Source organism: Lissotriton vulgaris, chromosome 2_1 (genome assembly GCF_964263255.1).
Source record: "Lissotriton vulgaris chromosome 2_1, aLisVul1.2, whole genome shotgun sequence".
Lineage (NCBI taxonomy): Eukaryota > Metazoa > Chordata > Amphibia > Caudata > Salamandridae > Lissotriton > Lissotriton vulgaris.
Window position 1 is genome coordinate 693,344,693 of NC_141687.1, and position 16,005 is coordinate 693,360,697.

General features: G+C 40.4%; 1 protein-coding gene across 6 annotated transcripts in view; it reads right to left on the minus strand.

Annotated features, from left to right (window-relative positions):
* TEAD1 (TEA domain transcription factor 1) overlaps positions 1-16,005 on the minus strand; it is a 414,947-nt gene that overhangs the window by 46,204 nt on the left and 352,738 nt on the right. For all 6 annotated transcript variants that reach the window (XM_086955933.1, XM_086955930.1, XM_086955929.1 and 3 more), the window contains one exon: positions 9,367-9,540. In XM_086955933.1, the coding sequence (XP_086812059.1) occupies positions 9,367-9,540 (174 nt within the window). The remainder of the gene's footprint in view (positions 1-9,366; positions 9,541-16,005) is intronic.

Sequence of the window (16,005 nt, forward strand, 5' to 3'; positions counted from 1 at the left end):
TTCGGCCTTCTTCGGCCTGGCTTGCTTGAATCCTGATGGAGCAGTGAGAAAGGGACTCATGTCTGAGTATACCCTGCCACACCTATAGTGGCCAAAAACGATTTACAAAAAGGGGGTGGTGATGAACAGAGTGTCTGAGTTAAACAGACCACTCTTACCCAGTCCAAAGATCAGGGCTTGATCCATCACCGTTATTTATCTCACTGCCCCATCCCAGCTCAGGACCTGGCTATATGCAAATCAGTCTGTCCCTGGCCCAGTGCATCATGGGAACAGGGCAGACTAAACTACCAAGCCAATTCTTCACCAGAAAGGAGACAAGCTACCGGGGACCGGTTTCTGGCATTTAAGCCTTCTTCGGCCCGGCTTGCTTGAATCCTGATGGAGCAGTGAGAAAGAGACTCATGTCTGAGTATACCCTGCCACACCTATAGTGGCCAAAAACGATTTACAAAAAGGGGGTGGTGATGAACAGAGTGTCTGAGTTAAACAGACCACTCTTACCCAGTCCAAACATCAGGGCTTGCACCATCAGGATTCAAGCAAGCCGGGCCGAAGACGGCTGAAATGCCAGAAACCGGTCCCCGGTAGCTTGTTTCCTTCCCAGTGTAAGAATTGGCTTTTGTAGTTTGGTTTGCCCTGTTCCCATCATGCACTGGGACAGGAACAGACTAATTTGCATACAGCCAGGTTCTGAAACTGGGATGGTGCAGTGAGCTAAAAAACGGTGTTGGATCTAGCCCTGATCTCTTGCCTGGGTGAGAGTATTCTGTTTAATTCAGAGACTCTGTCCCTCACCACCCCTTGTTGTAAATATTTTTGTCCACCCTAAGCGTGGAAGGGTATACTCAGATGTGAGTCCCTTGCTCATTGCACCATCAGGATTCAAGCAAGCCGGGCCGAAGACGGCTGAAATGCCAGACACCGGTCCCCGGTAGCTTGTTTCCTTCCCAGTGTAAGAATTGGCTTTTGTAGTTTGGTTTGCCCTGTTCCCATCATGCACTGGGACAGGAACAGACTAATTTGCATACAGCCAGGTTCTGAAACTGGGATGGTGCAGTGAGCTAAAAAACGGTGTTGGATCTAGCCCTGATCTCTTGACTGGGTGAGAGTATTCTGTTTAATTCAGAGACTCTGTCCCTCACCACCCCTTGTTGTACATATTTTTGTCCACCCTAAGCGTGGAAGGGTATACTCAGATGTGAGTCCCTTGCTCATTGCACCATCAGGATTCAAGCAAGCCGGGCCGAAGACGGCTGAAATGCCAGAAACCGGTCCCCGGTAGCTTGTTTCCTTCCCAGTGTAAGAATTGGCTTTTGTAGTTTGGTTTGCCCTGTTCCTATCATGCACTGGGACAGGAACAGACTAATTTGCATACAGCCAGGTTCTGAAACTGGGATGGTGCAGTGAGCTAAAAAACGGTGTTGGATCTAGCCCTGATCTCTTGACTGGGTGAGAGTATTCTGTTTAATTCAGAGACTCTGTCCCTCACCACCCCTTGTTGTAAATATTTTTGTCCACCCTAAGGGTGGAAGGGTATACTCAGATGTGAGTCCCTTGCTCATTGCACCATCAGGATTCAAGCAAGCCGGGCCGAAGACGGCTGAAATGCCAGAAACCGGTCCCCGGTAGCTTGTTTCCTTCCCAGTGTAAGAATTGGCTTTTGTAGTTTGGTTTGCCCTGTTCCCATCATGCACTGGGACAGGAACAGACTAATTTGCATACAGCCAGGTTCTGAAACTGGGATGGTGCAGTGAGCTAAAAAACGGTGTTGGATCTAGCTCTGATCTCTTGACTGGGTGAGAGTATTCTGTTTAATTCAGAGACTCTGTCCCTCACCACCCCTTGTTGTAAATCTTTTTAAAATGTTGGCACTCCCGCGATTTTTATATATTCTCCAGAATTGCCCGCACCGAATTCCGGATGCGTACTTTGCAGTGGTTGAAGGGGAGATACGTACACCGCTGTGGGATGGTAAGGCCCCTAGGATTGCTCTTCAGAAACTAACGAAGGGGTGGTATGATGGGGGATAGGGTTGCCCAACATTAGGTTGTACTATTAGGCCTCTCAGTGGATATATGACGTTACAACGCGTTATTTTACAACGCAGACCATTACATCGCAATTTTTACAACGCAGGATCCATTACAATGCATGCCTTTACAACGCATGTCATTACATAGCAGATACTATTACAACGCATGCCATTACAACGTAAGTATAGGTAAGTATATCTTTAAAAAAAATTTTTAATTAAGTTAATTTAATTAATTTAATTTAATTAATTTAATTTTATTAATTTAAAAAAAGAAATTAATTTAATTTAATTAAATTATTGTAATTTAATTAATATTAAACATGTAATTAATTTAATTTATTTAATTTAAATTAACTACTGTAATTTAATTAATTTATGAACTGTAAGTAATATAATTTAATTTATTATAATAAATTTAATTTAAATAATATTAAAATAATAATTAATATAATTTAATTTCATTTAATTAATGTAATTTAATTAATTTATAAATTGTAAATAATAAAATGTAATTTGATTAATTTAATTAATTTATAAAATGTAATTAATTTAATTTAATTTAAGTAATGTAATTTAATTAATTTATTAATTGTAAATAATATAATTAATTTAATTTAATTAATTTAATTAATTTAATTTATTTAAAGTCCTGTTTTTTAAAAAAAAAGTGAACCCTAAAAATACCCCTGTACCCCAAAAACCAAACCCAACCCTAAAACCTAAAAATACCCCTGTACCCCAAAAACCAAACCCAGCCCTAAAACCTAAAAATACCCCTGTACCCCAAAAACCAAACCCAGCCCTAAAACCTAAAAATACCCCTGTACCCCAATAACCAAACCCAGCCCTAAAACATAAAAATACCCCTGTACCCCAAAAACCAAACCCAGCCCTAAAACCTAAAAATACCCCTGTACCCCAATAACCAAACCCAGCCCTAAAACATAAAAATACCCCTGTACCCCAAAAACCAAACCCAGCCCTAAAACCTAAAAATACCCCTGTACCCCAAAAACCAAACCCAGCCCTAAAACCTAAAAATACCCCTGTACCCCAAAAACCAAACCCAGCCCTAAAACCTAAAAATACCCCTGTACCCCAAAAACCAAACCTAGCCCTAAAACCTAAAAATACCCCTGTACCCCAAAAACCAAACACAGCCCTAAAACCTAAAAATACCCCTGTACCCCGAAAACCAAACACAGCCCTAAAACCTAAAAATAAATATATTTATGTACATTTAATATTAATCAAATTCATTAAAAAATGTGAAATAAAATATAAAATAAAATTATATACTTACCTATACTTACGTTGTAATGGCATGCGTTGTAATAGCATCTGCTATGTAATGACATGCGTTGTAAAGGCATGCATTGTAATGGATCCTGCGTTGTAAAAGTTGGGATGTAATGGTAGTGCGTTGTAAAAGTTGCGTTGTAACGGTGCAATACCCTCTCAGTTGGTGGCTGTAAATCAGTAGATATACGTCCTGCCAACGGACCCAGCATATGCCCTGGATAGGTATCGGATGGATCGCTCAGGTTATCTGGGTGTCCTGTATTCCCGCACCAAGAAGCAAAGATATATTGGCCCGACACTGCATACAGGGCAGATCTGGCAGCTGGCTAACTCGCGGCTGGGATGGGCTGGTATTCTCACTAAGGCAACGCCACTATGGTACATGCAGAAACTAGGCAGGTTGTGCTATCAACCAGGTTTTCATAGGTGGGATGTAATCAGCATCTCGACAGTTAAGGATTTGGTTTAAAAAAGGAGCATTACTCAAATTTGAAGATCTTCCGAAGAGCTACCACTTGGCCTGCAAATCAGACATGCCTTGCGGGCGGCCTTCCCAAGCTGCGAGGACATAACGGACTCCTCGCCTCTGGAGGATCACTTGTTAGATGGACCGCTGCAGTCCAAGACGATCTCCTTGACCTATAAAAAACTTAATAATTTGCCAGATGCCTTCGGGAAGCTCAAGTAACAATGGAAGAGGGATCTAGGACCGATCGATGAGGAGGATTGGCGACTGGAGCTTATGTCACCTAGGAAGGCGGCTATTACTCTTAGATTCAGACTAATACAACTCCAAATTCTGCACCGCTTCTATCTGACGGGGATAACGCTGGCCAAAATAGGGTCTAGGCAAGATGACCTCTGTCTGAAGGGTTGCAGGCAGCCAGCTACTTTCTATCATATCCTGTGGGAATGCCCGCTGGTGCGGGATCTTTCGGAGAGGGCTACAACTCATATGCAGTCTGCATTGGGGAAGGCAGTGAACCTGACGCCCCACCTGGGTTTGCTCAATATATGGGAAGATACAGACCTGACTGAAATAGAACAACAATTGGTGCTGCTGGGATACACATTAGTAAAGAAGGAGCTGGCAAGGGGATGGGGTGGAGTGACGCCGCCTGCAGTGTCAGTGTGGCTGAAAGAGTTCGACAGGTGTATGCCAGCGGAGAGAGAAGTCTTCATAGCCAGGGGATGCACGAGGAAATGGGATAAGAAATGGTTCAAATGGAACACTTACAGTGGGGAGATTTGTGTATCACCCTTGGTGGACATGGAAATGCGAAGGAATAGAGACGGAGAAGTAACTGTTTAACATGTCTATTTTCCACATCTTTGTACCATGCGCGGTGCTGAATGCAACTTGAGAATACCATGTGTAATTGCTGTTTATCTGTCTGTCACAAACTTTATTAACTCCTTCGACGCTCATGACAAGCTCAGCTCGTCATGATGTACACCTCCATACACTCATGACGAGCTGAGCTCGTCATGAACAATGGTATTCAGAGAATATCAGCACAGGAGGAAAATAACACTAGCATCGATGGTGTTAATAAAAACATGTAAATTAAAAAAAAGACTATGGCGGTCTTTTACCGCCATTCTCGCGCTGGCACAGTGGTGATGGAACTGCAACTGCCTCATTACAAGGCGGCTTTTAGGACCGGCGACAGCTGCACCGGCTGTGCTGACTGCACCAGGCAACCTCTGTTCCTTGGCCGTTGCACAGCGCAGAGGGCCTATATAATATGCAAGGCTGGACTGCCATGGTCCACCGAGTATATAATGAGTTTCCCCTCTGCCAACCATTCCATGGTGGGCTAAGACTGGCAGAAGGGAAACAAAGAGGGCCCTCAAGGGCCACAATACCCCCGCCACCATAGGGATGCATTCAGGGGGCCACAACATGTGCCCCCCTGTTTGTATGCACCCTATGTTTCAGGGTGGTCGTTCTGGAACTTCTTTTGGTTCCCATTGAGGTGTACATTTTCAGGGCACCATCAGGAGAACAACAAGAGAAAAGACAGGAAAAGCCTGCTAGACACGAGTTTAACTTGGAATCTTGCAGGCAGTCCATGCAGGGCTTTGGAGATGCTGAGCTGGATCAGAAGAGGCGCAGGAGCAGAGCAGGCACAGAACAGGCGCAGTACTGCCAAATTCATAATCGTCACCTTGGTTCTGAAAATTCTGACTTTATCAAATTATGAAAATAAACTGCAAACATGGGGTGCTTTTTTAATGCAGACTGAGACCCCTCTAATGCTCCTAGACCATCCAGCTTGTGACCTGTGAAATTCTTGCACCATGGTTTTAAGGTCTTTGAACAGGCAAGAAGTCTCTCAGCCTGAGACAGTGGAAGAAAAAAACATATCAAGGACTGTGCTATGTGTGCTATGAAAATTCAGCAGAAAAGAATAGGAAAATTGTGGGCCATGGATTAATTGGATTACTTGGAATTACAGGTGCACTGTGGGATATAGATAGGTGTAAAGTATGACATCCAGGGTTCTTGAAAAACATGCAATATAAACAGAAAAGATGTGTGTCAGCTTCAGACATTTGTACTTCACAAAAGAAGCGTTGTTGGAATACGGTCATCAATGGCATGAGTGGGCACAAGAAACGGGACAATAGGGTGGCAACCGAGGCTTATAGGTTTTGAACTGAGGAAACTCAAGCAGTAAAGCCACTTGTAACAATTTCACGCTGAATAAGAAAGCTGCGTTGTGGAAGTAAACAGGGACCTAAGAGACCAAACCCTGTATTGCAATTGCACCAGTTACATTTTACTCTTGCTCTACAAAATATAATCCCAGGCCTGACGTTAAATATGTTTACCAATCACAAACCCTCAGATTGAATAAATCAGAGGATTTGCAAAACTAAAACACTTTTTGTAACTTACTAAATGCAAAGAACGATTCGGAAAAGATTTTCTAAACCTTTGTATTATTATTGACCCTCAACCCGTTAGTAAAACATTATTATTTTACTACCAATTCAAAACTGATGGTCAACCTTTCGTAAATGGGAAGGAGTGGTTAGGGGATCCCTTCCACTTTGAAATGTTCAAAAACCTATTTCCATGGGGCCAGTGCCTACTCCTAAAAAAGGCTTGTTTAGCTTTTCATTTTATAAAATGCGTTTCGATTTCATTTTAGGAAAACGACTGCATTTAACAAAAAAAAAAGATTGCTTCATGTAAAAGCAATCACAAATATTGTGGTATGCTGCCCCCAACAGGCCACCATGCCTACGACTTTAGCCAATCGAAGTAGGTCGCAATTCACGACCTGCCTCATACAAATTAATGAGTTGGATAGAATTGTGTGCCAGTGTAATTCGAAATTTTGTGAACCAACCTATTTGTACATAGGTCGGATTGAAAATATTCCTTTCCATTCACAAGAAGTCGGGGTGAAATGTGAGAACACTTTTCAAATGGAAAATGTGAGCTTCTGGCGACTTGCCTATGGCTAAGGTCTGTAGGTTAGGCAGAAGGAATATTCCTGTTGTAACATTATTTTAGGAATCCGAGAAGGTGAATATCATTATATATATTTTTTAACTTATATGCAGCTTTTTCCAAATACGCTCAAAAGATATAAAAAACTAGACACACAGTTGAGAATCGTTTAATCACACTGACTTTTAAAGAAAGTTATCATGGAGTGTAGACTCGCCAAATTAAACAATGACCCTGGAAATTTCATGCAAGCTAGCCTTGAGTGCAGAAGGCATTCAGTACAGGTCAACCACAAAAGATGGAAGGTGAGAGTTAAAGTGGAATAAAGTTCACTTTGATAATGCCCATTAATTTACATAAAGCGGTTGCATGGGCTGGCAGCCACACAACATGCAAAAATCACGAGCAAATAATGTGGCTCTGACGTTCTGCGTCCCATGGCATTTGAGGTGCAAAAAGACAGCCTCCTTTCTCTCTCGGCTTTCTTTTCATATACTTGCATGCCGGCTCAGACACATTTGTCTCTCAGCACTGAGCACATTGATGCACAGTTTTCGTGAGTGGGTCGATAATGGAACAAAGGTTTCGTTGTGCAATACAATCACACGGTCGTTTTTGTTTGCATGCACATAAATAGGTTCTTTCATTGTAAAGCGCACTGCCAAGTCCAGTACCAAGTACAGTACCCCTTTTTCTATGAACGGAGGAAAGAGGATTTGCATAAAATGATATCCATCAAAAACAATAAAGGACTCCTCATTTAAGGGGTTTTATGACAGACACATTCAGAGATAAAAACCTTTGATAAACCTAGCTCCCTGCAATAAAGACAAAGGAGATTAGCTGTATGCATACTCAACGTATTTCAATAATTCAGCAATGAACAGCACATTCAACAGTCCTCTATTCTTAATCTTTCTTGGCAAGTAGCACACTTGGTTATTTTGAAAAAATATAGCATTTTTCAAAAAACCTAATTTAATTTCCTTTTATTGTGCAAATGTATTTATTCATTTGGATTTCAGGCCTGATTTTAACTTCAAAGGAATATTAAAAGCTTGATCTGTTTTTAATTTTATCTAGTTTGAATAGAGAAAGCCTGCCCATTTAAGTATTCAATAGAAAAAATGGCTAATATTAAACATCTTCAAATTATTTGCATCCAACAAAGCCATACAAATAAAAGAACATGTACAAGTTGTCATATGGCCTCATATTATGGAAGACAATTTGAGCAAAGCTAGTTTTATATACAAAATTATCTGTACGCTGCAACATTCGTACAATTAGAAATATGGATCTACAAGTCCCATAATGCTCTTACTTAAAAAGCCAAAGCTTATGCAATCTGTTACACTTAGGGCACAGTCTCACAGATTGCATTTTATAAAGACTTTAGACGTGGAAACAACTTCCCTAGACATGAGGCCTCCTCAAAGTGATTTTACTTTACAGCACAAATGTTATCTACTGAATACTGGTTTTGGTTACATACCTTTTTAACAACAAATGCTGATGAATAGATGCCATGGCATAAACAAAATATGTAGATGAGCAGAATGTACTATGCTATTTATTACTACTGTCATAAGGAGGAGTGGGATGTTATGACCCTACGGAGGAATATTGTGAGTTATGGCCCTAGTCTGCACATCTGCATACATATATACAGCACACTGTTTATAAAGGGGTAATGACCCAGCCCAGCCCCAGAGGAGATCATGTTTTAGGGCCCGATATGAGTCTGGCTGTCTGAGTGGTGAGGCGCTAGCTGCCACCGCACCGTCGGTCAGACTGCCCTATTACGAGTAGGGCAGTCTGACCAACCTGAGACAACCGATGCTGCCAGGGAACCACAGCTCCCTGGAGGTGGAGTACTGGTCAGAGGCGGCAATATGCTTGGGGGAACGCCAAGCATATTATGAGTTTCCTCTTCTCCAGGGTTTACATGACCGTTCCTCCTCCATGTACACCTTAGAGGAGAGGAAACAAAGGTGCCTCCTCCGCTTTGCATGCACACGGGGAAGTACAACATGTGCTCCCCTGTGTGCATGCACAAAAGTTCCTGCACAGCATGGGCTTTCGAGGCAATGACGTCCAGGAACCTTGTGAGGTGTTCCCATTGAGGTGCCTGTTTCAAATGCACTGCAGCCTTTAAAAGACGCACTACCCAGGAAACGACACGCTGCCTGCCAGACTCCAAATAACGTGTAATCTGGCAGGTGGTGTCAAGTCTTGAAGGTATGAGCATCAATTAGAAACAAATGAGTGATCACAATGTACACAAAAATCACTTCCAAACAATTTTTTTTCTCCATTTTAATGATCACATTTCGATTAATACTGGGAAAAAATCAATGTAACCATATATGGTTATATTTATCGAATCTTCATAGAGTTTTCTACATGTTAGAAACTATACCTAATATGAAAACACAAACACCAAGACACTATAAAGCTTAGGAAAGTGTGGGCATTTGTTTATATACATTTATATACATTTTCTGAAAACACGTCGTAAAAAGAGCAGCATACAAAATGATACACAGACTACACTTACCCAAAATTTAACTAGGAAAAATGCATTTTGTGGTCCTTTGCCAAAGAGTTCTTTTAAACCGCCTTTCTTCTCAGGAAATTTATCATAAATTTGACGAATATCTACAGATTCAATTAGTGGATCACTGTATGAGTGGCTTGACTGTCCGATGTGCACAAAAAGATGTTTGTTGTACTGCAAGAAAACAAATTGAAATACATATAACCACAGAATTACATCGAATTATGTTGTATTTACCAAGGTACACTCTGGAGAGATGAAGTCAGGAAATCTGTAGAGTTACTGGCCATATATACTGAAGCATGTTTGTCACTTATAAGAAAAACAAAAGCAATATATTGACACAGTAAGAAAAGGTGCTTTACCTGTGACAAAAGTAATCAACTGTTGGGCCTATATAGAATGACACATGCTGTTATCTATCCTCCATCCTGAGAATAAAATTACTTGTGCACTTTCAAGTTAATCAACCTTTGGTGGTCAACTATGGAGGAAAGGGTAATGGCAGAAAGTGACTGTGCTCAGGAGAAATAACACTAATTAAAAGTTCTGATTATGGTACTTAACTAATTTAAAAACTATATATTCCTAAAAGAAGTTTGTTATATATCTTCAAGGTTGTAAATCAGAGCAACCACAAGCAATCCAGTGAAAATGAAGGAATACAAACGAATGGCATACCCACAACACAAATTCAAATTACGAGAACAATGCCATACTATACACTTTTTCAAATAGTTTATAAAGGAAATCCTCCTTGTTTCAAAATAAATCCAGCAGATGTTTAACGTGGAGACAACCAAACATTTCAAGAGGTAGGGGTAAGAGATTCTTTTTTTTTTTAAACTGCACCAAACATAGTTTCTCTTCTGTAAAAGTAGAACACGCTGGAACCATTTTTGATTTGGCTTTTGTTTGAGGTTCTGTTATTTCAGAAGAGTTACTTTCATTTAGACCCACAGGATGAGTGTGCCACATAAAAGTCTGGTCTCAAATTTGCAGAACAGTTCTTGTTAAACTGAAACTGAAGCATACACTTTGCAAATAACAGTGAAGGGATATATGTCTATGTGTAAATTAGTGGGACTGTTTACTCATGCAGAATAAACTTAGGGGTTGCACAAGAAAAGTTAAGTGGCTAGAATACAACAGTATGTATGGGCCTGATTCACAAAGGTAAACATACATGTTTTAGTAACTTTATAATTGCTTGGTATTCAAAAATGATTTACAAGTAGTATCTGCAAATACAAAATCTATCTTATTATGTGCAGAGACTCCGCACTTGTAAAGATACTACTCGTAAATCCCTTTGTGAATAGCAAAACATTGTAAATTTACCCAAAAGAGCAATTTGCCTTTGTGAATCAGGCCCATCTCTGGTATCACTTTTTCTGTTATGTCCTGTTTGGAAAAAGAACCAAGCAAAAGTTAGGGAAAAGTGTTTTGTTTTGTCAGAAAATTTGAAACAGTACACAGATTTTCATTCATCCAGTATTTGCAACATTCGAAAGTGGGAGCAACGGGACTAGAATTAAAAAGAGAACTGTATGGGGCTGGACTAAACTTTGGATCAAAATGACAAATATACTTTAAACATTATTTTATGCCTATTGAGTACAGTAAATTCTATATCTACAGTCAGGACGTGAATGTTTCTGAGTCATCTGAGGTAAGTAATAGTTTTAATGATTGTTGCATTTCCACATGTATTTAGAATAACACTTGGGCACAGAATTGAATGGAGCAAAGATGTTTATTATACAGTTCTAGGTAACGCATGGTACAATGTTATGAAGAACTAAGAACATTATTTCTATTTGTAATTTGTTTTCTGAGTTCTATTATAAGAGCATGGATTCCAAGGATGACTGTTGGAGGCTGGCTTGCTAAGGGATGGTTACACTAGAGAAGATAAAAGGCATTTTCTAACTTACATTTGTATACTGTGTTATTAGAGTAGGGTGCATGTACTGGTGACGAGTAGAACCAGCAACTATAACTTTTTGAGGTAGCCTTGAACCTATTTGAAATTCAGATATCGATGAGAGGAAGTTGACGAGGCATTCACTTGATGAATCACAGGAGGTAGTCAAGGCATGACTAAGTCAGACTGCAGAGATTTCTGGATGTAAGCAGGAGTGTCGGACCTGCTCCGGTCTTTAATTTAATAATATTGCGGCACAATCACTGGGGCGAGTACAGCTTCCCAGCATGAGCACCGAATCCTGAAGCGCGCAGTGCTTATACAAGAGCACTGTGTCTTGAAGTGTGTGGATTTGTGCAGACTGTAATGTACATCACATATGTGGGCACCATCTTGGATTGGGCTCACATTGCACAGACGGTGATGAGCACACCATATTAAACACTATTATAGGTTTTTATCTGTACGCCTTACAAACTGTGATGCAGTCAATCAGTTACGCCCTCACCAAAGTCATTTATTTATTCGATTTTAGCGATCATAAGCAACTTTTATGTGGAGCATATCCCCTTTACTTATCAATAATGGAATGATGCACACTGGTATTGCCTATTAGTTTAGATATCTATTGTTATCTAAACGTAGCTTCCATAGGAGCATGACACTTGAGCGTGTCAATAACAGCGATATGCACACCTGGAGTAATTGTTAGCATGTCTGAGAGACTATTAGTGTTGATGAGCATATCACCTGAACATGTCAATAACGGTGATATGCACACCAGGAGTGATTGTAAATGCATTATTTTTAGCATACTTAATACTGCTGTTTGTTTTATTTTAATTGGTGATGTGCAACATATTTAGAAAATACCTTAAATAAGTGGCTATGTGCAATCACAAAGTTCTATTGGTTCACCTCTGTTATTTTTATCGTAAGCAGTTCCGAAACCTGAATCGGAGGATTGGATAGGGATGGTAGAGAACTACATTGAAGCACTGGATGGAAATGACTTTCGTTCAGCTAGAAAGAAAGTGCTACTTTTCCACACGTTGGGAAAGTGGGTCGACATGTTTTCAAAAGCTTATCTGTAGTAACTAAACTCAGTGGTGATCATTTACAGATGTATATAAAGAGACAAAGAAACAACCTGAGATTAGATTCGCTAGGGAAGTGAATATAATTATGCCCAGATATTCGTTTTACGCTCATCCTCAAAATGAAAATAAGCCGGTTGCAGAGTTTGCCTCCAGGCTAAGGGAGCTATTGGTTAAATGCAAATTTAGAGTAATGACAGAGGAATTAACCCGTTTGCGCTGATGACGGAACAGCTCCGTCATCAGCCTCGGTAGCGCTGTGCTGATGACGGAGTGGTTCCGTCATGGCCCGCTCGCTGCGCCTGCGCGGCGCTGATTTCGCGCCTGCGCGGCGCGTTCTATTGAGCCGGCGGGGCCATGACGGAACCGCTCCGTCATAAGCACAGTGCTACCAAGGCGGATGACGGAGCGGTTCCGTCACCAGCAGGAGAGCGCCGCACGGCCCCCCCACCCCCTAGCGCTGCGGCGGAATTGCCGCCGCAGCGAAGGGGTTAATTCGTTCAATGTAAGAGTAAAAAATGAAAGAACGTTTGTGGGCAGCAAAGAATTCTTCACTTGAAGATTCTATTGAAATTGCTAAAGGGGTGGAGCAATCAGAACTGTGCATGAAAGAGATGGAGAAAATAGATGCTAGCAACACTGTGGTCTGTAAAGACGAGTCTGATATTGGTGCGGTATTTAAATCTGGTAACAGTGCAGGAAAGAGCAAGCAGTGCACAACGTCATGTTATCAGTGTGTGAGGCATCATCACTACAGCTGACTACCGTAAATGCATAGATATCAATAAAGAGTGCAGGAGATAAGGCCGCAGAGGCCACTTTGCTATAGTTTGTAGACAGGTAAACAAGAATGGCGACAGTGGATGATGAGTGCCACACAGATGTACATGATGACAGTATTCTTAGTGTGCCGACAAGGAGCAAGAAAGGGAAAGGAGGTCTGAAATTTGTGATCCTTTGAGAAACTGTGGAGCTCATGGTTGAATTGGGCTCAATATATACTATTATTCTCAAAGGCTTGTTTGCAGGACTTTGGCCTGATACTGTTCTCTTGCCTAATGGCATTAATCCAGGGTGATATCAAGGGGAATCCATCATTCTTCATTCTGCTGGAGTATATACAATGCAATATGAAGTTTGATATGAGGGAGCTAAGGGGAAAGGTGTATGTATGGTCCACCTATGTTGGGTTGGTGGCCTTAATATAGTTATCAACCCTAGACACAGTTGGGTAAGACCTTAACATAGTCATCAATCCTAGATCACCTTATAGTGTTAAAACCCGATGCTGCACCCATTCAACACAAAGTGAGGAGTATACCTTTGGTCTCCCGTGTTGCTGTGAAAGAAATGTTGGAGGAAATAACCATAACCAAACCTGTGAAGTATAGAGGGTGCAATTGAAAAACTGTAATGGTGGTTGTTGGTAATTAAAAGAAGAGCCAATAGAGATGTTATAAAATTGATTCTTCAGAGACAACTATATGGTTTGTTGAGGTCTCTCTCTTATTAATAGCCGACGACGTGGACAGGGATTCTGTGGACAAGCTGTTAATTCCAGGTGCTCGAGTAGTATTTCCTCTGGTATATTGCCAGGTATTCCCCACAATAAGGGTGCTTAGTTCCCTTAAAAAGATGAAAAGCCACAGCTTGGCTTCTAAAGAGGTTCGCAGTAACAAGGATTACTGTAGATCCATTATTATTAAGTGTTACCCAATGAGGGCAACACCTTGTAAACACAGTAGGCCTGATATCATTAATTCCGAGTCCGTCCGGCTGGTGGAAGTGGCAGTAAAACTTAATTGAACCTTACTGGTTAGTCTAGTGGGTGAGGTTCTGCTTCCATACATAGGGGCATTAAGCAAGGAGCTGGATATGTCTTAGCCAGCCAAGGAATTACTCACTCAGTGGCAGGGTGCTATTAATGGCAACCATCTGATGGCTCAACAAACCATATAGTTGTCTCAGAAGAATCAATTGTATTTCATCTCTATTGGCTTCTCCTTTAATTACAAATAATCACCATTACAGTTTTTCAATTGCACCTTATATACTTAACGGATTTGGTTATGGTTATTTCACTGGGGTAACAATTCACTTCCAATATGCAAATGTATATATTGTAAATACACAGACAGAAAAAAACTTTTTTATGCCTTCTATTGTATGAAGAAAATTGTTATGCAAAAATAAATACTCTCACTTCGGCTGAAGTGAGAACAAAAGACATTTTTTATCTAGTGGGCCAAAAAAGCTTCAAACTGTTTAGGAATGTTTATGCTTTATTAAGCTAAGGCTCTATTCTATATCTGTTTGTTTTGCTTCATTCGAGCAGGATACATTAATTGCTGCAGTAACCAATCAATTTATTTAAAAATTAGTTTCTTGTGAACACTGCCTCTGCTTAATTTGTATTACAAGCATGACACAAAAAAACATCTAGAGAATTTCAGTTCAGTCCTTACTTGTAACCACTACAGGTTAATCATTGTTAACAGATTCTGAAAAGAAGAGTCAATCTCTTGTGTTCTGCAGAATTCACATAAATTGAATCTTCAATTAATTTGTATATGACCAAAGGCAAAGGGTGCAAAATAGAAGTATTTATAAGTATTATTGACATCCCACTGCAAAGGGGCATGGATTTTGGATGTACACTAAATCCAGAATTTGTTCCCACTGAAAGCAATAGAAGACTTTTCTAAAAAAAAATGTAGACCACGGCTTTAAGGGTATTAAAGCAGAACAAAATATATGATGCGTTTTAAAATGACAGGTGCAGTTCAATAGTCTATAAAACAGAAAAACTTTTGAATAATATTTCAGAAGATTTTTATGCATGTGTTTCAAACTCTTTCCATACAATCACAACATACTACCCAAATATTGCTTATGAGTGACCGGGCCCTTTTCAAGTTGTGCCTACTAGAATGTGCATGTACTGTATGCTGCATGACATATTGGTGCTTACCAAGAACATAGAGGGGCTTAGAGCACGCCTATTGCTTACCATTGATTTGCTTTTCCTATTGCTCTCATTTTCTGAGTTCTTACCCATGTCCCAGATTGTCAGTTCTGTTTGCCTTCCCATGGAGCATTGCTTCATTATCATCTCTTTGGCTGGTATCTTAGGTTCCACTGCTTGCTTTTCTAACACTACCTTTTTCTTTTGTGTTGAGTGCTTCATGAGAATACATGTATTTTGTACTGTCTCTCTCATGTACTTCTCTCTCCCTGAACTTCATGTTGCTCTCTGTCACCCATGTGCTTGTACCTGCCTTCTCTTACTGCACTTTTCTGTGTGCATCTCCCTCTAGGAACATCAAGTAAGAAAATACAGGCAATGGAAAAGTAAAAGCAACAAAAAACCTAAATATGTCTCTTACGTCACAACTACTTTGCTAACAAATGAAATGCTTGTGAAGACATCTTGTTGGACTTGTTCATCTCTGCAGGGTGATCCCCAAACATTTTACCTTAACACATTCCATCTTTGCTGAATTTGTTTTTGTTGGCTTTAGGAATCTGTGCACTCTGCCACTGCTACCCAGTTGGTACATCTAATTTATCTCTTAGGTGATTAGTGCATAATACATAGCAATATAAAATAACATA